The 20,943-nt window shown below is 39.6% G+C and overlaps 1 protein-coding gene across 2 annotated transcripts in view; it reads left to right on the top strand.

Moving 5' to 3' along the window:
- LOC102224465 (homeodomain-interacting protein kinase 2-like) overlaps positions 1 to 20,943 on the top strand; it is a 92,266-nt gene that overhangs the window by 12,313 nt on the left and 59,010 nt on the right. For both annotated transcript variants that reach the window (XM_023345615.1, XM_023345609.1), the window contains exon 2: positions 9,746 to 10,856. In XM_023345615.1, the coding sequence (XP_023201383.1) occupies positions 9,746 to 10,856 (1,111 nt within the window). The remainder of the gene's footprint in view (positions 1 to 9,745; positions 10,857 to 20,943) is intronic.

The following is a 20,943-nucleotide window of genomic DNA, read 5'->3' as shown; positions in this document are numbered from 1 at the left end:
TCTACGGTTTTAGTAGAAATCAGACCTCAGTGTGGCTTGAGAACTGAACTCGTATTTCCAGACAATTTGGTTAATAACCGTCAATGCCTGATTTAACAAAATGTTTAACCTTTTTCCACACTGGGCCAGGTTGGATGGATAACTAACATTTTTTCCCCAAAATGAATTCATCTAACACATCTAAGATAAGATAATCCTTCATCATGACAGGAAGTGGACAGAACAAATGAAACAGAAATGAAAAATAACTGAATAAAAAACAGTGTAGAAAAAACACAATTAGCTGGACATTGGCATAATTTAATCTCATTTTGTGTTTGCATGCGGTTTTGTCCTGAGCTGACTGACGTGCCATTATTTTGAAAACCTCAGCCGGCATCAAATAAGGTCATCGTTCAGATTACGACTAAAAACTCAACACAGTGGATTTATTACAGCTCCTCTCTTGACCAGATCACTTCACCACCACTCAGCTTCCCTCCCTCCATTCTGCTGAGCCTCTTTTCTGTTTGTTTGGTTTTTTACTGTTGGGTTATTGTTTCTTATTTGTGGTTCTCGTGTTGATCTCAGTGCGGCGCGTTGAGTTCGGCCGTCGTTGTGAGTCCTAACGGCAACAGAAGGGTGTTTCTCTCTGCGTGTAAATGATAAGCAGTCTGGCTGCTTATCGTGTGTGTGGGTGTGTGTGTGTGTGTGTGTTTGCAGCGTAGTCAAAGCAGCACAGCTTGATGCATGCAGTGGATGTAATGCAGTCAGTTAACAGGTGGTTTATGGTCGTTCATGCTTTCTGAGCGGTTTCCACTCGTTTCATACAAAGTTCCCTCCTGCTGCAAAACCAACAACTTTTTATTTTAACTCAGTTTATCTCAAGTGGCCACATGTTGGACGTCCCTGGATTATATCATGAAGTCTGCCTTTCAAAAAATATTAATCATCAGAATGGAAATTATCTGTCAATTTTAATTTATTATGCAGTTAATTGATTATTGTGACAGGGTTACCAACACCTGCCTTTTTCAGTATGCATCATTGTGTTTGACTGAATAAACCACAAATATCTCATGTTATACTAGAATGACACATAAATAGGACCTTCAGGAAAACAGTTGCATGCCTGTTGCATTATTTCGCCAATCAAATCAAAGCAGTTTTTATTTTTATACGGCCTATATTACATCAGTAGGCCTATATTTATTTATTTATTTTATTGACCCATACAGCTGTTTATTCTCATTGCTGCTCATATGAACCTTATTTTGAAAGTTTGCTGCTCATTTTAACCGAGTGAGGTGGAAGTTTGTGGTGAAGCCCAGGGAAGCAGCAGCTGGTTAGGCTGACCTGCCAGCGTAAACACCGGCCATGTTTTTCCTCACTCCAGCCGTTTTATGGCCACATTTACGATGTGAATAGCACCCTCCTTATCGACCGACAGTTGTCCGATGGTAGCTGCTCCTTTTTGCTTTTTTTTTTTTTTTGCACCGGTACAACACAAATGTTAGCTTTGAAACATCGGTGCTCAAATCAATATGAGAGAGTTAGTATTGCTTTTTTACATGCACGGATATTTCTGCACCTGCAGCTTGTGTGTTTCTGCCTTCGCATGTGGATCGTAGCAAACGCTGAGTAATTATGTTATCTCACAGCTAACACAGCAGCTTATATATTGGGTTGTTTGCTTCCAGGAATGGGGAGAGTTAGGGGAGTGTCACATTTACAGCTAACAGGAGCCGTCCTTAAACTCAAATTTACCACTCGGTTGCTTCTTTTTGCAAAAGAACGGACAGAAAGTTGGATCCAAGTGGAGCAAAGAGCAGCAGCCTGCATGACAGTCTCTCACCAGCAATGCAATGTCTGATGCATTGCCCCATAAACAAGCAGTGATGAAAGAGCTAAAAAAGCAGCCAGGATGGTCAATATTAGCCTCCAGAGAAGAGAGAGGAGGGAGTTTGCAGCGTGTAACTCCAGCTCCCTTCCAGAGGACAGACAAGGCTGAGCTGTTCATTATGGACAAAACGTTCCTCCTTAGAAACGACTTCAGTCTCCTTAAAGCGTTTTCTCTACCTGTGGAAATGCTTGATTTAACTGAGACACAAGATTTAGAGATAAAGTAGAAGCATCGTTGCTGTGTTTTGGAGGAACTTACTGGAAAGGGAGCTGAAAGGTGACATCCCATACTTTTTTTTTCAAAAAATGTTAATCATTTGGAAATGATTTTTGTTTCATTTTATGTTTGTGATGTGAGTTGGTGTCAAAATCCACTTAAAATACAAAAACCTTTTGCATAAACGGGCTGTGACATCACACAGTGATTTATTTAATTCAATTCAATTCAGCTTTTTTTGCAGCTTTAATTCTCAACAAGTTGTTAACAAAAAAGTCAATTCAATCATACAAACATTTTAGTTCATTAAGTTCAGTTTATTATTAAAATCATTGAGTCATTCACTGTACAGCCTCATATCGAGCATGCATGTTGCGACAGTGGAGAGAAAAAAATCCCCTTTTACAGGAAGAAACATCCATCAGAACCAGAACCAGAACCTGGCTCATGACATGTAGCCATCTGCCATGAACGACCTGAGGTTTGAGAAGAGGGAAATACAAACAGAAACTGAAGAACTGAACCAGGAGAACTTTCTACGTTCATGAAAAGTAAAAAGTTAAGATCAGGAGAGAGAGAACGACTAGTTAACGGCAGCATTATCTCAACCGATTCCCTCCTCCTGGAAGGAATGACAGCCAAACAGAACGCCAGACCGGGTGGAGCTTCATAAAGTTAAAAGTTTAAATAATTCAAATTGGAGAGTAGGAGAAGAAGAAAGTGAGGAAAAGTGCTTAGATTGAGGCAGAGCTGGAGAAACACGTTTTTGCTGAAGTTTTCATGGTTTCTGGATTTTATCTTGAAATCATTCACCTCAGCTGTTGCTTGGTTTATGTTTTGTGTTAATAAACAAACTTGCTTTATAATGTCCAGTTCTGTGGAAACACTGAAAGATGACATGAGTCGACTTTCCCCCCAAAGAGTTGTGTGCTAATCCTAATGTTGTCCTGAACAAAGCTCAAATAAACGAACAATTTGCTGTTTGTTCAGTGAAACAAATCACACTTTTTTTGCCCTGAAGAATCTTTTCACAGATAGATATGTTTTGTGAGGCTATGATTGCTGGCATACAGTTACCTAAAAAATAAACATTTCTTATTGTCACATTTGTCGTTATCACAATAGTATCACAAAATATTGTGATAAACTTCATTTTGCCCACAGCTAACCCGCCCACCAGCTCACATCTAACAGTAGTCACCCCACTGTTTCCAACTTAACAACTTCGTCGCTATATTTAGCGACTTTTCAGAAAAAAAATCAATATCAGCCACAATCAGAATATTCAGGTTTTTAAACGCTGTTGATTGACCAGCAAACTGCAATCGGTGCAGCTCTAATTTCTCTACTTTCCATCTGTTCCGCTCTCTGTTCCCCCTTCTATCATCAGGGCTCGGCAACTATTAGGTCAGCTTCATTTAATTTTTTTATCTTTGCAACACCAGTTTAGCACATATGGAGGAATTTTTTGCCATAGTCCCGAGACTATGTGTGAGTGCGTGGAGAAGTTTTGAGAAGACATGAAGTCTTTCAAAATAAATATGCAAACAAAAGTATTACAAGTTTTGAGAACAAAAGACATTAAATCCTGCTTTCAGACTTCTTTCTGTTCTTGGATTATGGCACTAAAATTCCCCCATACATATTCTGCAAGTGTTAAAATCCTCACAGACCTACATTGTGCATCAGGTGAGATCTGGGTCGGTTCTCTTTAGGCTTTGCAGTGCAGAAAGCAAAGCGTGCATGAAAACAGGAGCAAAGGGTGAGATAATGCTTTGTCTAGACAGTCAGAGGTCATTTCATTACCCAACGTTTTGGACCAACCCCCCTTTTCCTCCAAAGCCTGATGACGCTCCGACGTCTACTAAGAGAGACGGGGTCATTAGCGTATTTCCTTTGGTGTCAGTAGCCATTAAGCCTGAAGAAGTTGTTTAAATATATCTAAGCCTGGAGACACTGAACAGACTGGAGTCTGGCGTCTCCCAGGTGATTGCTGATGTTCCTACATTCGATCTCTTCTGGTTGTCGACCGAACATTGAACAGTTCCTCCGGTGAAACAGTTATGCATCGTTCTGCTTCTTAAACTGTAAATTGCTCTGATCTTTGAGGCCATTTTGTTCATTTTTATGACTATTTTTGCTCACGTTGCATATTTAGTGGCGTCTGAAGCTGTCCTCAGTGCTTCTGTCAGGAACTTAATATAAACGAGTTTAATAAAAGACAGCAAATAGCAGCCGTCAGCGGCCATTCATGACCTCCCTGTACATCTCCGTTCTCCTCCCCTCCCTCACCCTTACACTCCTCGCTGATCCTCCCCAAAAAGAAGATTAACCAACCCCTGACAGAGAAGTAATCTCTCTGAAAACATTGACTATTATCATTTCAACATGCTGCTTCTCAACGCAGCGAACTGCCTCTCTGGTATGCTTAATTGCAGTGTGTGGGACTCACAATGCTCCTTTAGGTATGCTAAATGGAAAGCCTTGGCTACTGAAGGCGTTCCAACATTGTAAAAGTGCAACAATGGATCTTTGGAGTTCAGAAATTCAAGCATAGATTTCAGGTCACACGGAGGGTTTGAGATCATAAATATGTTGGAATTGTAAGTTCAGTGAAGATGGATTCATGAGAACCGGAGGTCCGTTTCCAACAAACTATAATTGGTCCCATTGTTGCCTGTGAATGTTGTCATGAGATAACATTCCACCCATCTGACCTCTTACGGTTGGTTCATTTAATTACTTATCTCTGTTCTGCACCAGGCTTTCGAACTGCTGCTGATTCAGAAACCTTTAGCTTTTCTCTCAAAGAAGAATTTCCAATTCAGCCAAGATCATTTTCTTTTATTGTGGGGGAAAATTTCAAATCGACTGACCAATGGCATCTCAACCAAAAACAAGTGGACAGAGGCTGCAGAACTCTATGGAGCTCCTTCAGTGACAGACTGTTGCATACGATGTGCACAAAAAAGCATTTTAGGAGATACTTCCTCTCAGTAGATTAAAACTTTATAACCATAAATGTTCCCAGTAAGTGTTTACATGCATTTCCACTGTTATTTTTAGTTTTACACATTTTAAAGTGTAACTCAATCAATCAAGTTTCTGTCAAGTTTATTTTTATAGTGCATTTCAGCAACAAGGCAGTTCAAAATGCTTTATATCTTAACATCACACAAAAAATGCAAAGTTGTAGACAGCAGTTGTCAAGTGGCATCATTACACATTATATTATCTTTCAAAAGCAATTCTAAGGAGGTGGGCTTTTAGTCTAGACTTAAAGGTACTCAGTGTTTCAACCGTTTTGCAGTTTTCTGAGAGTTCGTTCTGTTTCTGGAAAATTTGGCGGTTAATGACTAACACCCAAATCAACTTTTTTATGCTGATAAACTGTCTCAATAAATTATTTAGGATTCTGTCTTTTTTGTGTAAATTTTGACATTTTGGTGTAAATCTTTTCAATTCCTTCAATATTTTGCTTTATGGCTACAGGATAGCCATAAGGTGCCATAAAGCTATCCTGCAGCTTCGATGCGGAGCTGCAGTGTCCATGCTTCTGAGCTTCTGCCACTCAGATCCTTCAGACTAGCTAGCTGCAACTAGCAAACACTCCTCGGAGCTGCTCAGTATGCGATCTCACTTCTTCTCACTGCAACGCTGGTAAAAAGGTTGCTAAAGGGTTAATAGAGGAGCCATGTTGTGATGATTTCCTGAAGGTGGAGTTTCAGAAAGAGCGTGAATTTCTTAAAAAGACAGAGGTCCAGTTTCAAGTCATTAAATTACAAAGTCAAATTTCTATATTGTCATATTTGATATTTATAGCATTTTTATAATAACTGAAGGTAACATAGTTACTTGATTGTGCTATAAAATCAAACTATGTGCCTGCAAAATATGTAATACTGCTACTTCAAGAAATTCTTGATGGTTTTTATCAATACTTTCTGCCACAACCTGCTCTTTAAAGACATTTTTGATCTTGATGTGGCCTGAAATGAAAAAGAGTTTGACGCCTCTGCTGTACAGTTTTTTTTATTTGATTCTTTATTCTATTTTCATATATTTTAATGTACTTGCTACTTGCTTTGACTTGCTTTCTATTTCTGTTTAATATGACGCCGATCGGCCACAGTTCATAGCACCTGCATAGGTGAGCATCTCTTTGACCGCGGGTCAATGAGTGACCAGAGCTGAGCAGGAATTTGTGTGCAAAGATTGGCTAGCCTCATAAAACCAGAGCCATCCATAATCACCCTGGCAGTTTCCATACCGGCCGTCCGTCACTCTGCGCCTGCGATTATCCTCCCGGCGCGCTCAGTCACACCGTTCTCTGACGCAAACCATCATTCAAATTATTTTTAGCGTTAAAGTCCAGGCGCAGGACTTGGTAATCCAAGGAGTGACATCTGGCCTTCAGGGCTTATGTGATTAGCAGAGAGCCTTGACCCTAATAGCCTTGCGGACGTTCTTCACTGCTTCTCTGGAGGAGTCGGACGGCGCTGCGCAGACGTGTCGATTTCACGGAAAGAACCGACAGAAAGTATGAAGAAGAAGGTCTAATTTAAAGCGCCCTCATTTATAAAACACCTTCTGTCCTTCAGACGTTTGACACCTGATGACCACTAATGACTGGAGTCAAACTGCAAAATTACAAAATCTTTTCAAATACTCTGGTGCAGATTCAGATTCACTTTATTTGTTAAATAAAATATAATTTATAATTCTATATCTTAATCCTCTTAAAACTCACCAAAAAGCACATAATTTGAGTTCATCATTAAATTCATCCCACATTTTCACAACAGAAACACATCTAGACTTTACTTTTCTCTTTATCAAGTTCAAATATTAACAAACCTTATAAATTATATTTACTCTGCCTTAACTTTAATAGTTTCTAAATTCCAGAAAGAAGATTCTTTCAAAGCTTTATGCATTATTTCTAATATTTTTGTTGCTAAATTTTAAATTACTACTTTGAATAAAATGTTTTTTAGTTGGCTCATGAGATCATACTTCATTTATAAGCCTAATACCTTGTTTTTGTAACTTATCTAATATGTCATGCTGTTTTATTTTCATTTCCTCATATTTCTGAGCAAGATGACAAACAGGACATAACCAAGAAGCCTTTTACATTTATTAAATATTTTATTTTCAGCAATATTCCTATGGTTTTTGCTATTTTATTTCTAATATATTCAATATGAGGGGTCCAATTATTGCTGTCTAAACAATTTCTTTTACACACTCTATCAGAAAAACGAATTTTCAAGTAACTTTTGAGCAAGATATACGAGCTTGTTTTAAGTTAATGCTTTCTTAATATTGATTTTAAAAAGTACTAGTTCCACTGCCAGATTTTTTTTTACTCATAAGACTCTTTTCACATGTTGTAAGTGGAACAAGAACTTTTTCGTCAATATTAAATAATTATTGACTTAAAACAAACTCCTATAACTTGCTGGAAAGTTACCTGTAAGTTAGTTTTGCACTAGAAAAATAGTTGGTGCAAATATATTTTTGCAGTGTGGGCCAAACTATAAATAAAAAATTCAAAATGCAGGAGGAAGAGAGGTCAGCAGTGGCAGAATAAAACAATTGAATCAAAGTGTAGAGGAGGGCAGCAGCTTCCTGCTCAATTAATCATCATCAACAGTGAAAAGGCTAAAAATGACTTCCTCAGGCGGCACAATGGAGCCCAACTATTATAACTGTTGTCCTGTTTTGGAAGAACTATGGCTGTTTAATTATTTGTGAAAACAAAAAAAGGTTCCCAGCAGCTAATTTCACCTGCAGAAAACAGAATTCGAAGGCTGCAGTATTTACTTGAGTATTGTGGGAACAGGAGAGAAACTCTTCATTTCAGGTCTCCATGTTGAAGCCTTGGATAATCATTTTTGTGTCGTAATAATCATTTATGTGTTACAAAGGAATGTGTGTTTGCAGAAAACAGAGAGTGAGATAAAGGAAGGGACTATTTTGGGCAGCTGTTTGCTTGGAGAAGCTTTTGCTTATTCTGAGGCAACTTGTTCCCAGGAGTTCAGCCTCGCTGCTCGCTTCTGCTTTTGTTTTGTTGTTTTCAGGATCTCTTGCTTGTGCAGGAGTTCAGTGGCCCTTCTTGTTTTTACAGTTTCTTATTCCACCTCCTCTTAAGTGAGTAATTGTGTACCAATAATTGCCTCTGCAGGGTTGGGGAGGATCAGGAAAACACGATTCCTTCAAAGCTGCATTTGTCAAACCTGTTTTTTCTGGTTTTATTCTGTGTTGCTGAGCTTCAGTGGAATGTCCAATAAAAAACTGCTCTTGTAGTTTTCACAAGTCTGCAGATGGGAAGAAAGGGGAAAAGGCATTTCCTCTGCATGAGCCGGTGGTTTGCATGAGCAATATGTAATCTAAATCTGCTCACTTCTTAAAGCTGCTGAACAATCTAAAGAACTTCCTGACTGAATATTGTGTTATTTCACTTACAAATACCAGCACTATATGAATCTTAGTAAGAGTTTCTTGTGAACACATATTGTTGAAAAAATGCAAACTTTTTGTATTTTATTGATGGAAGGAAAAAGGTGAATTACGTGTAAGGGAAATAATGCAAGGTTTGTTTTTTGTTTATGTGCAAAAATCTGAAAAGTGTGGCATGGGTGAACAGAAATGCTTGCCACACTTTTCAGATTGTTTGCTAATAATTTGGTAAAAGTGATTTATCTCCTCTTTGTGTTGATAAATTAACATTTTAAAGAGGTTTAAATACTTTGAATGTCAAGTATTTTTATATGACTTTGGTTGCATTGGAAGATTGAGTTAAATATATAAATATTTCTATACATAAAGTTTATTTGTATAGAACATTTCAACAACAAGGCAACTTAACATGCTTAACATCATAAAAACACTAGAAAAAAACCACAACAAAACTGAGAACCAGTGACAAAAATGACATTTTGTTGAGTGCCATCATCAAAATCATCAATACACATCATATATGGGCGTGCCGTGATGGCATAGCGGTTAGCGCGACCCATATCTGGAGGCCTTGAGTCCTCGACGTGGCCGTCGCGGGTTCGACTCCCGGACCCGACAATATTTGCCGCATGTCTTCCCCCTCTCCTTCCCCGTTTCCTGTCAGCCTGCTGTCATATAAGGGACACTAGAGCCCCTGGAGGGGTAAAAAAAAATACACATCATATATGTTGGTCAATGTTTCATTGATTATTAATCAAAAGCAACTCTAAAGAGGTGGGGTTTTTAGCCTTAATTTACAGCTACTCAGTTTTTCAGTTTTATGGAAGTTTGTTCCAGATTTGTGGTGCAAATCTGGAACAAACTTGATTTTCTGCATAGAAGCTGAATTCTGCTTCTGTGCAGAAAATATATATCGTATAAAATTATCCTTTCCAATGTAAGAATTTTGTACATGTATTTTGACGTAAGAGTATATTGAAAAATAGTAGTGAGGCGGGAATTAAAAGAAGATTTATTCTTTTTTCAATTTTTTAAATTGATTTGTTTGAAATAAATGAATATTTCTGTGTTTCAGTGACCTGCTCTGACCTCAAACGGTTTTTATTTAAAGCTCGTAGCTGCTGCTCCTGTTTCAGATTCCTAACTTCTACGCTTTCATTTTCTTTCCCCCTCTTTTTGCAGGTATGGCCTCGCAAGTGCAAGTGTTCTCCCCTCACACTCTCCAGTCAAGTGCCTTCTTTAGCGTAAAGAAACTGAAGGTGGAGCAGAGCTGTAACTGGGATATGACAGGGTACGGCACGCATAGCAAAGTCTACAACAGCAGCAAGAACGTGTCGGCCACTGGTGGCGCTCCTCTAGGCCTCAGCGGCTCCGCCCTGCCCTACGAGCAGACCCTGATCTTCCCGGCCAGCGCTGGCCACATCGTGGTCGCCTCGGCCAGCAGCACCTCGGGGGCCGTCGGCTCTCTGCTGGGCAGCAGCGGTGGAGACAGCAGCGGTGGTAGCGGCGGCGGCGGAGTCCACAACCTGACGCGGCGCAGCACGGTGAGCCTCCTGGACACCTACCAGCGATGCGGGCTTAAGCGCAAGAGTGAAGAGCTCGACAACAACAGCAGCGTGCAGATCATTGAGGAGCACGGCCCATCCATGATCCAGAACGGTGGAACCAGCGGAGCCACAGCGGCCACCGCCACCTCCACGGCGACATCCAAGAACAGCGGCTCCAACAACGAGGGCGACTACCAGCTGGTGCAGCACGAGGTGCTCTGCTCCATGACCAACACCTACGAAGTCTTGGAGTTCCTGGGGAGGGGAACCTTTGGCCAGGTGGTCAAGTGTTGGAAGAGGGGAACCAATGAGATAGTGGCCATCAAGATCCTAAAAAACCACCCATCGTACGCGCGGCAGGGTCAGATCGAGGTCAGCATCCTGGCGCGCCTCAGCACAGAGAGCGCAGACGACTACAACTTTGTGAGAGCCTACGAGTGCTTCCAGCACAAGAACCACACGTGCCTGGTGTTTGAGATGTTGGAGCAGAACCTGTATGACTTCCTCAAGCAGAACAAGTTCAGCCCGCTGCCGCTCAAGTACATCAGACCGGTGCTCCAGCAGGTCGCCACGGCGCTGATGAAGCTGAAGAGCCTGGGGCTGATCCACGCCGACCTGAAGCCGGAGAACATCATGCTGGTGGATCCTTCGCGTCAGCCCTACAGGGTCAAAGTCATTGACTTTGGTTCAGCCAGCCACGTGTCCAAAGCAGTGTGCTCCACCTACCTGCAGAGCAGATACTACAGGTAAGAGCGTCAGAGACCTGCTCTGAGATACGCTGCCTCGCAAAAGTATTCATGATACTTCAGCTTTCTCAGCCTTTGTCACACAGGGATTTGTATTTTATTGGGATTTTACATTATTGAGCAACACAAAGTATTCAGACAAACTATTCTGCTTTACTCTGATGCTCAGTGGATCTGATTTCAGTCAGAATTAATCAAATCTGTGTTAATGCTCAGCTAAAAAAGTTAGCTATGCTAACTAAAGCATCATCCATGCTAACTAAAGCAGTATACAAAAATATTAATACGTTGGTATAGATTATAGCTTCCACTAAAGAATATGCTATTATTTAATGGAAGCTAATGCTAAGCCACTAGCTATAGCCATTTTGGCACATGTTAAACAAACTTCAAAATAAGAGCATGAATATAAATACCTAACTACTTGATGAATTAGTTCTTTGCAGTCTATAATCAAACTTCAACACAGATTTTCAATTTAATCAACTGAATATTTACAAAACAGCCAAGTAGATGAGTGCTTTAAAATGTATTCATAAAAATTTATTTAGAGGAATGCTAAGTGTTCTAAACACTTTCAAAGTTATCAAAAATGCTAAAGCGCTAAGCAAATAATTAGCTCCACTGTTAGCGCATTAGCCCATCATCACTGATTATCAGAGTAAATGTGGCTGATCTGTGAAGGCCTCAAGGGTCAAGCACTAAAAAAACCTGAGTTGTCTGAACATTGATGAATTATTGAGAACCATAATAATCCCTGTCTGCACTCAAGAAGGTGCTCTACTCAGATTAGACTAAAATTCTGCAAAGCGTTTCAGTCCTGAAATTGGGTGAAGTTTCACCTATCCGCTGGATGGTCACAATGGCCTAGTCAAAGAAAAATCCTGAGAAATCACCAGTTGTGCAAAAGAAGTGGCATGTAACTGCAGAAAAGGTGAATATTAATATATGGCATGCCACACTTTTCAGATATTTTTCTTCTTTTTCCAAAATATGCTTTACTTTGTTTCTAACTAAAAATCCAAGTTGTGAAGTTGAAAATGTCCAGGGAGTGTGAACACTTTTGTAAGGCATCTGCATAGAGTAAAAACAATAAAGTTTTAAATCTATCAGGAGATGCGGAAAAGAAAAAATGTTAGTTTATTTGTTCCTGATGGTTGCGTTTATATTGTTTTTTGTTTTAATGGGAATGTTTTTATTGTTGGGCTGATTAATAACCATCTAGAATCGCTGCTGCTGCTGCTTAAATCGTCTCTGCATTCCAGCTTTGTGTTTTCCTCATATTTACTGCGTTTGTTAAACCCTTATTTAATCCTGAGCAGGCCAGTAAAACTCAAAGGCTTGTAAAGTGCCCAGCTGCTTATTGTGTTTAATGAGATAAAACAAGCATGTTTTGGTGCTACTTTGATGATTATGGAGGTCCTGCTCAGCTTTCTCACGTCTCACTCAGCCTCTTGTAAAGACGCAGCAGACCACAGGGAATTTATGAAGCGGTGTCTTTGTTTGGTTGCAGAGAGAAGTTTGTGTTAAAAACGGGCTTCCTGTTTGCAGTAGAGGAGAACTGAAAGGATCCCAGACAAACTCCGTCATAGAAGAAGAACTCTAATCATGTGAGGCGGCAATCTGCCCATATGCATATATTCGCCCTCCTGCCTTTAGATCCCCGGCCCCCATCGCAGAGGAGCTCCCCTTTCCCCAGGGATAGAGTCGAGGGGTCAGGCCGAGTTCTCCCGTTATATGTGCTTGTAATCCACACCAGCGGAGCCGGCACCAGAACCAGATGATGCCCTGGGAAGACCCGGCATTCCTCTCCCAATTCACATTTCTACCTACAGAAAAACTTTGTTCGGTTTGAGCAAAGGCAGATTTAAGATAGTAGATAGTTTGGGGCTCAGGTGTGGTTCTGGCTTTGATGGAAGAGCAGGGGTGTGTGTGTGTGTGTGTGTGCACACACACACACACAACTGCCAGGTGTTGCTCTTCAGCTCGGCTTTGTGCTTCTTTCTGCTGGAAGTCTCTGTGAAGAGCCGTTTGGTGGTTTTGGATGTTCATGAGTCAATTTGATGTCCTCAGCAGCAGGGTTGTCCAAAGTGTGGCTCGGGGACCATTTGCGGGCCATTGGACTGATTGGACCTCTGAATGATGATTAAAGCTTTTCCAAGGAATTCATGCTTCTATTGCTAATAATAGACTAATTTTTTCAATTTTCTTCAGTTGAGCCTGAAATATATGAGTAAAGTGGTTTCCTTTTTTTCAATAAGGAAGGTTTGGAACTACAGTGATTTTCATCTTCTTTTTCCACAAAAGATTTTCTTTGTTTAAATAAAATATTTCTTGCTTAGTTTATAGTTGAACAAAAAAAATGTAACATGGTTACATCTGAGGTCAAAGGTTGTAGTCAAACTGTAATTAGTTAAACTGAAATTCTGCTACGAACTGAAAAAGTGATGTGTGTATATTTTCTCTGGAGGTCTGTCAGGTGTTGGTGGATTATAATGTTTGCTTTTTCACCTCCATTATTTATCCTTTCCCTCCCTTCTCCTCTTTCTGAAGCTAAAGCCATCCTCCATGCAGGTGGTTCTCAACATGTTTCTGACAATTATCACCTCCATAAACCTGCAGTTCTCACAGTATAGTAACATTTAATAGAGATATGTGTAAAACAAGCGCAAAAATGTAACGCGTACATGATCTCTTTCTTTCTATTTAAATCATAGATGGGTTTCTCTAGATCTTGTTGGGACATTAGTCCTTTAATTCTGGAAATGTTCTTCAGTTGATAGAAGGCCGACTTTGTAACTGTCTTTATGTGACTCTGAAGGTTCAGGGTTTATCACCAGTTTCCAGCTGTGGTAACTGAAGCTGTGTGCTGCTGATTCTTGATCGTTCCTCTTCAGTATCAACTTCAGTTTTGTTTCTATTCAGCTGGAGAAAGTTATGGCACCTCCACATATTGATTTGCCCAAAGCATCTTCTGCTTTGATTGGTTCAGGTTTACCTGGTGACATCTTAATGGTAACTAATCTTATTACTTGAACTGGGTTAGTGATAGCAGTGGATATTAAATGAAAGGAGTCCCAGGGTTGAACCCTGAGGCACCCCATATGTGACTTCTGTCCGCTCCTATAAAGAATTACCTGTTGGCACAAAGGCATTTGGACCAGTAATAAATGAAGAACTTGGACTTATTTGCTTTGGAACTGGAGTTCCAGTTCCAAAGCAAATACTGCTACTACTTTTACTGCTTTATTCAGTGAAAGCAATAAAAGTTAAAAAAAAAAAAACCTCCTTAATAATTCTACCTAATTATTTTTGAAGGATGTGGTTTAGTTATGACTCTGTTCTTACCCAGAAAGTAAAAATGTAAATTTTTGAAATGGGAAAGATTGACAATGACTACCTTGCATATGAAGTAGTTCTCTGGATTTGCTGCCGTTGGCTTCAGTTGTTAGTTTTTGTTTTTGTTACAGTGAATTTGTTGAAATTTATCTTGAAAAAATAATTTATACCACTAAATGCAACCCATGTTCCACCAGTGGTACTTGCACCCCACTTTGGGAATCATGACTTCATGGACTTTTTTACATCCAAAATTTTCTCTTATAATTAAGAGTGTCATTTGAGCAAATATACTCTGCACATTAAAAACTGACATTTTAAAAACTCAAAGCAATCCTCCTTTAGTTCAGTCAGTTGTTGCCTTTGATTTTAATGACCAGACAATTTTCACAAGGATGACATAGACTCACAGATTGAAACAATTCCCACAAGCAGTTTACTCAATTAACTAATCCAAACGAACTTAAATGAACTGAGCGTTTACATAAGCTATTATTTAATTTAGCTGAAATAGATTTAGAAGTTCAAAGAACAGCCCAAAGGAGTTAAATCAATAATCTAATCCAAGCCTAATAAACTAACACAGATGCTTAAAAAAGGAAGGATTTTTTTACAGGATGAAATAAATGGATGTTATTAGAACAAATTAAGCCTCAAATTTAATGATAATATTTATTTTTAACAAAACTGATATGAGATTCTCATGGTATAACCTTAAGGTAAACATACCAGTAGCCATTTTTTATGCCATTATATGAGCAATTTGAACAGAAAGGCGCCAATTATTCCTTCTGCTACTATTGATTAATATAGTTTTAAAAGGTGTTTTCATATTTATTATCCAGCTTTTCATGTGTAGACTTAAGCAAACCTCCAGAAGTACATATCTGCTAATTTTAGTTGTAGTTTACGTGCAGAATCTTGCTGATGTTCTTCTCTTAATGGACTAGCACAAAAATAAGAGGCTCAGCTGTTCAGTTTGTGCGTAATCAACCTGGAGTTGATTGCTTCACTTCCAAACTGCAGTTTTACAACAACAAGACCCAAAACCGAGCGACGGGTGGCGCTGTTTTGGTTTGCAAACCGTGATCCTCCATGTTTTTGACAGCATTGAACAAACAAACAAACAAACCGGTTTATCTTGAATAAAAAATGTCCCTTTTTTCTGCTCTGCACAGCAGTTGGCACCGTGGCAGTCATGACCTTTGCTGTGTATTTGTCACATTATTTTATTTATTTGTAGTTGGCAACAGGAAAGTGCAGCGTTGTGTTTCAGGCAGCTGATTGTCAGTGAGCAGCAACAGAATTAAGTCCTGTTCCTTTCTCTGTATTCTTTTCAACCACAGTGGGGAACATTTGAATGGTTTTGAAACCCAAATCATTTAAAATCGCAAGATGAAACAGCAACATGTTCAGGTCAGGATTGAAATGATTAATTGCATTAATCATGATTAATTGACTATTGAAATAATTGTCAACTAGTAATCGATTATTTGCTAATAGGACACGGACACAAAAAAAGGCCATCTGCTGAGAAAACAACATTTTTATTGCAGTAATTAAACAAAAACTTTACAAAATACATAGACAGTACATTTCTCAGTTAAGATAAAATCGCCTTTGCCTGTAAATTTTATTTTAGAATGCTGTCATCACCCTTTATTAAATACAATATTTATTTTATTACTTTAAAAAGAATTGAACTATTTATTCATATTTATCTTGCAATGTATTTCTAATATGGTATAAAAATGCTTAAGTGGTCAAATGAAAAATCTTATTAATCAGAATTATCTATAGAACAACTGATTACGAACATAATCGTTATTTGCGGTCCTTGTTTCAGGTGTCGCCTGTCGTTGCTTTAAGTCAACAAGCAGGTTATAAAACATTCCTGTTTGTTTTCCGTGGGAGTGACGAGTGGAGGAGGCCGGAAAGATCATCCCTTCATTTCCTCTTGGCAACAGAAGGCAGGAAAGAAAGACTTACCCATCAGCCACCAGAACCCCATCCGGGGGGACCTGGCGACCCTGGGTTTGATGCTCCAGTGGAGGGCGGGGAGTGGGTGTTGTCGGGTCTCAGTGCTCCGTAATGAACGATTTCTTCCAGAGAAATGCACTGGTGGTGGATGAGTACCGTGGGTGTGTTAGTGGCCAGAGTTCACAGCGAGTTCAGAAGCTTAAAGGATAACATCCCTCCATCTTTAGTGATCACAGATGATAGGATAGCAGCTATGTTCACCAACAGGGTGGAGATTACACCCAGGTGTGCTTATTATCCTTTATATTTGCCACAGTCACATCCCTGCTCTGTATTGATTCCTGTTGAATGACTTTTTGTTTATCTTGTTATGAACAATGACTGTTTTTTTGTTTAATGAGGTGAACCGACCGGGGAGATTAATGGCGGTAGCTGTTTGCTTTTTGGATGTCCCAGATATTGTTTGCTGTTGACATTATATGTCCTGTAACAGCCTTGCAAATGAGTTATGGATTTTTCACAAGGTTGACTCATGCAAATAAAAAAAGCAGCGCTGAAGGTAAAGAGCAGTTTAGGGTTCAGCTCTGTTCAGGGTCGTCGGTTTCTGCCTGTTGGACTCTTGATTCCTCTGCTTTTCAACACAGTTTTCATAAAACATCCACATGTTCTGTTCTGTTTATGTCCTGATTACATCAGTATATGACCTAACCTTAATCTCCCTTCTATCTTCTCCTGAGGCTCCTCTCCTTCCTTCCTTGTGGCTAATTATGTCACAGGTAAGCTTCCAGCTCAGGCTTACCATGTGCCAGATAAAGAAATTATTGTCCTGTCCCAGATGGACATTTTTGTCCTATTTATCTCCTCTGGCTAAGGCCATGAGATCTGTGGAATGCAGCAAGATGTTGTTTAAGTTTATGTGAGGTTTCCTGAGGTCGTCCAGCTGAGAGCAGGCCTTGTGGCAGCAGCTGGCACTGACACGGACATGTGCAGACAGATGAGAGTATTGAAGGAAAAAAAACACATAACACACTGTATTTGCTGAAGATTTATTGCTGTTATTGTGTAAAAAAAATATGTATTTTGACTTTGACTATTCCTCTATGCAGTATTTCTAGATCTTTCAGTGTCCTGGTTCTTATCTGATACTTTCCTCTTCAGTTCAGCCAAAAGGCTTTCAACAGGATTTCAGTCTGGGAACAGAGGTAGTTTTAGAAGGAACGTTCATTTTGTGACTGGAAAATCTGGAAAAGTTTCTGGTTCATTGTCCTGCTGAAAGATTAAATAATACATTTTCTGTTTTTTGGTAGAAATCTGGAAATTTTTAAACAGCAATTGAAATCCCCTATAGCTAGCTAACTAACTAGCTCTGTAATATAGATATAGCTATCTAGCTAGCTATAGGGGATTTTAAACACGACAGACAGAAAAAAGGTGGCTTTAAACTAGATAGCTGGAAAATGCTAGATTTTTCCAGCAGCCCGCTAGCTACCTAGCAGCTGAAAAAGAACTATAAAATAAGCAGCACTATAATAGTTTGGGTTTGCGTTCCTAAACATAAACCTAACTTGGTAAAAAAAAAAAAAGCTCTTATTTTTAGTTTTTATTACAAACTTGCCCATAACAACTTACTTTATCCTAAAGCATTGATAATGTTTCCTATTTTATTCTAACTAGACATTTTTCAGCAGATGTGGCATTTATAAATATACTTGGTGATACTTCAAGCTCATAAGATAAATGGGTACATAATTTTAAAAAATTCTGTCTAAAGTTCTGATGACAGGTTCTGTAGATTTAATAATCATTCTGACTGTGAGCTTAAAAGTACCCAAGAACTCGAAATGTCAAAACTAGAGTCTTTTTAGGAACCCCGTTTTATAGACATCATAAACTTAATCACGTATGAATCGTAATTTATATTGATACTTTTATGGCTTCAAATATTATTCCTTTAGAAGTTGTTGTGATGAAAATGAGTCAGCAGCTTCTGGGAGAGGGGGATGAGATCCCTGGACTCACAAATAATCGTGAGTGGTCGAGTTATTCTCATAATCAGTAAAAGGTGACATCTGAGGCAAAGAAAAGCCACAAGAGTCCATAAACTCTGGACTTTATGACTTTTATGATGGTGGTAAACGCAGGAGACTAAATATACTGCATGTAGATGCCTGTCCAGCTGGATGGTGTCTGTTTGGGCTGCGTGAGTGTAAGATGAGTCTCTGCTCCACCTGTCTAGATATCTCGCTATCTGTTGTTAGCGTCACCCAACCAGACAGACAGGACAGGCGTTCCAGCACATTTACCCGGACTCCGTCAAACATCAAGGGGTGTTTTAGCGAATCAGATTGCTATTAGTTACTGTTCTATGAAGCGTGTGTTAAAGGGTGTGTGGGGGTGTGTGTGCCAAGGAGGGGGAGAAAAGTAGTAGAACAGTGGGATCAGGTTGCTAAAGAGGAGCAATGATTTTTCGAGAAGGACTGAGAGACAGGTTGGCTTATCTGCAGCGGCGCCACTAATAGCGCAGGTGTTGTTTATTAGAAGATTCTCATGATTGAACTGTGGGGAAGAAAAAAAAGGAGGGGGAATGAGAGCAGAGAGAGGGCTGGAGGTGTGGATGTGCAGATGGTTTTTTGTTTTGCATTCCTTACCACTACCTGGAACAAGGCACTTTCATCCCCAAGCACTGGCACATAATTCCTAGCGCAGATGAGCTTTCATTAGTTTCAGCCTGACAGGAATGCTGTTAGTTTTTCTGCTGACTTTCACCTTGTTTAATAATTAGTTTTTTAATAAATTTTCAGCTTGTGACCGCTGAGGTCTGGGGCTGTCTGGCTGCTGCTTACAGTAGATGCTAAGGCCATAGATCGCTATCAGGAAGCAGCAAATAAGAGGCAGACCCCTGAAAGGATAATTACCGCTCTGTGTATTCACTGTTACACTCTTTATGGCAGTTATAATACCTTAGTATGCATGACAGAATCCTAATAACCTGCTTCTCATTTCTGATTTGCCTCTGGGCAGCTCTTCCATGTGTCTCCACAGAGCAGTCAGCAAGCAGCAGGCATGTAGCAGCAAAGCTAATTAACTACCGCTAGTCAAGCATATGCATCAGGACATATATAACTCTGCTGCGCACATTTATTCTGAATGAAAATGATTGAATTATTTAAGATGGATGTGAACTTTGCCACGCAGGAGACAGATAGACCCATCGCTGCACTCTGACAGGCTGCACAGGTGTGAGCACTGCTAGCGCTCAGACAAGAGGTTCAATGCACTGTTTTATTCTGGATGCTGCTCTTTGTTCTCCGTCCTAGTTCAATTTCCATACATTAGGCAGGATAAGAGGCTGGGGGAAATGAAGCCGCCTCGATAAAACGCAGCACGCTGCCCACTCAGACTCACTAAGGCTGCTATCTCTTCGCTCTCTATTGATCGGCTTAGTTGAAACTGGATATTTTTCCTCACCTAAGCTTTTGGTGGTGTGTTTAGGAAATGATGGCAGAAGACAGTAGTGACTTATCTGACTGGAGTTCCTACATAATGCTGCTTGGTAGGTCACTGAAATGCAGCGCTTGTTTCAATTTAAGTCAGAAAGTCATTAGTAGGACATGGGATTTTTAGCTGAAGTATTCAAAACTCTTGAACTGTAGCAAGGCAGCGCAGGAATATTATTCTTGATTTTCAACATTTTCACCAAAAAAATCCAAAACAACTCCACACTAATCAAGTCTGACCAGACTTCCTGTCCCGTCTGAAAACCTCACCTGACCAAAACACCTTCTGTCATCCCTACATGAATTATTAGCAAACTTCAAACTGATCTTCTTCTTATCAATGTTCCATAAAGGCCAGATCTGTAAACAGATTCCTTCACATGAGCTGTGGCTCGCTAATTCTAACCAATTAATTTCCCTTCAAAAAATATTAATAATCAGAATGGAAACCATCAATGTCATTATCATTTTATCATGCGATTAATTGATTTATTGCTTATGCCGACTGGCTTTGGTCTACCTATGTTAAAGGGGAGCTATTATACAAAATTAACAGTTTGCACGTTTTGTTTCTGCTGCTTCTAAAAGCAGCCCAAACAAAAGTTAATGTTTTTAGTTTCTGGAAAATGAGTCGTTTCAAAAACTTTCTGATTGTTAAGTCATATTCAGTGGGCACTGCGCTGTTACCTAGCAACCCAAGATGAGCTCCAGCACGTTTGGTCAGCTGGCTTTACCTGTATGGGCTACAATGGCTGCTGGAAAAAAAAGTTTTGTTGACTTACCATCTAGAAACCACTCGGTGCATTTTTGTTGGTTGTGCAGGAGACTCCACTTCTGCTTTTCAACAAAGTACGGTTGAATAGTCTTTACAGTCATTTTCATGTGTGAATGTTAACGTCCACATAAGCAGCAACTTATTTGGATTTAAAGTGACAAGACACCTTAAAACAGCTCAAAATAGGCGTAACTGAGCAGACTGAAATCTCATCTCTGAATGATTTTGTTAAAAAAAAATGTAATAAACCTGTTTCGTGTTACCCATAGGTCTATCCTAACCTGTTTAAGGATGCATAATAGATCACCTTTAATCTTTGAGTTTATGTTTGGAATGTGACAAAAAAAAAGTTAAAATGGTTTGAATAGTTTTACGTTGGACTGTATATTAATGTTAACCATTGAACAACATGTTAAGCTTATTTATGTAGGATTCAAGCATCAACTGGTCGGCAGGGTGATGGCTGACTGGCACAGGTGCCCCTGGGTCTAAATAA

This window comes from Xiphophorus maculatus, chromosome 2 (genome assembly GCF_002775205.1).
Source record: "Xiphophorus maculatus strain JP 163 A chromosome 2, X_maculatus-5.0-male, whole genome shotgun sequence".
Classification (NCBI taxonomy): domain Eukaryota; kingdom Metazoa; phylum Chordata; class Actinopteri; order Cyprinodontiformes; family Poeciliidae; genus Xiphophorus; species Xiphophorus maculatus.
The sequence above is the reverse complement of the archived record's forward strand: the minus strand, read 5'-3'. Positions and strand labels throughout refer to the sequence as shown.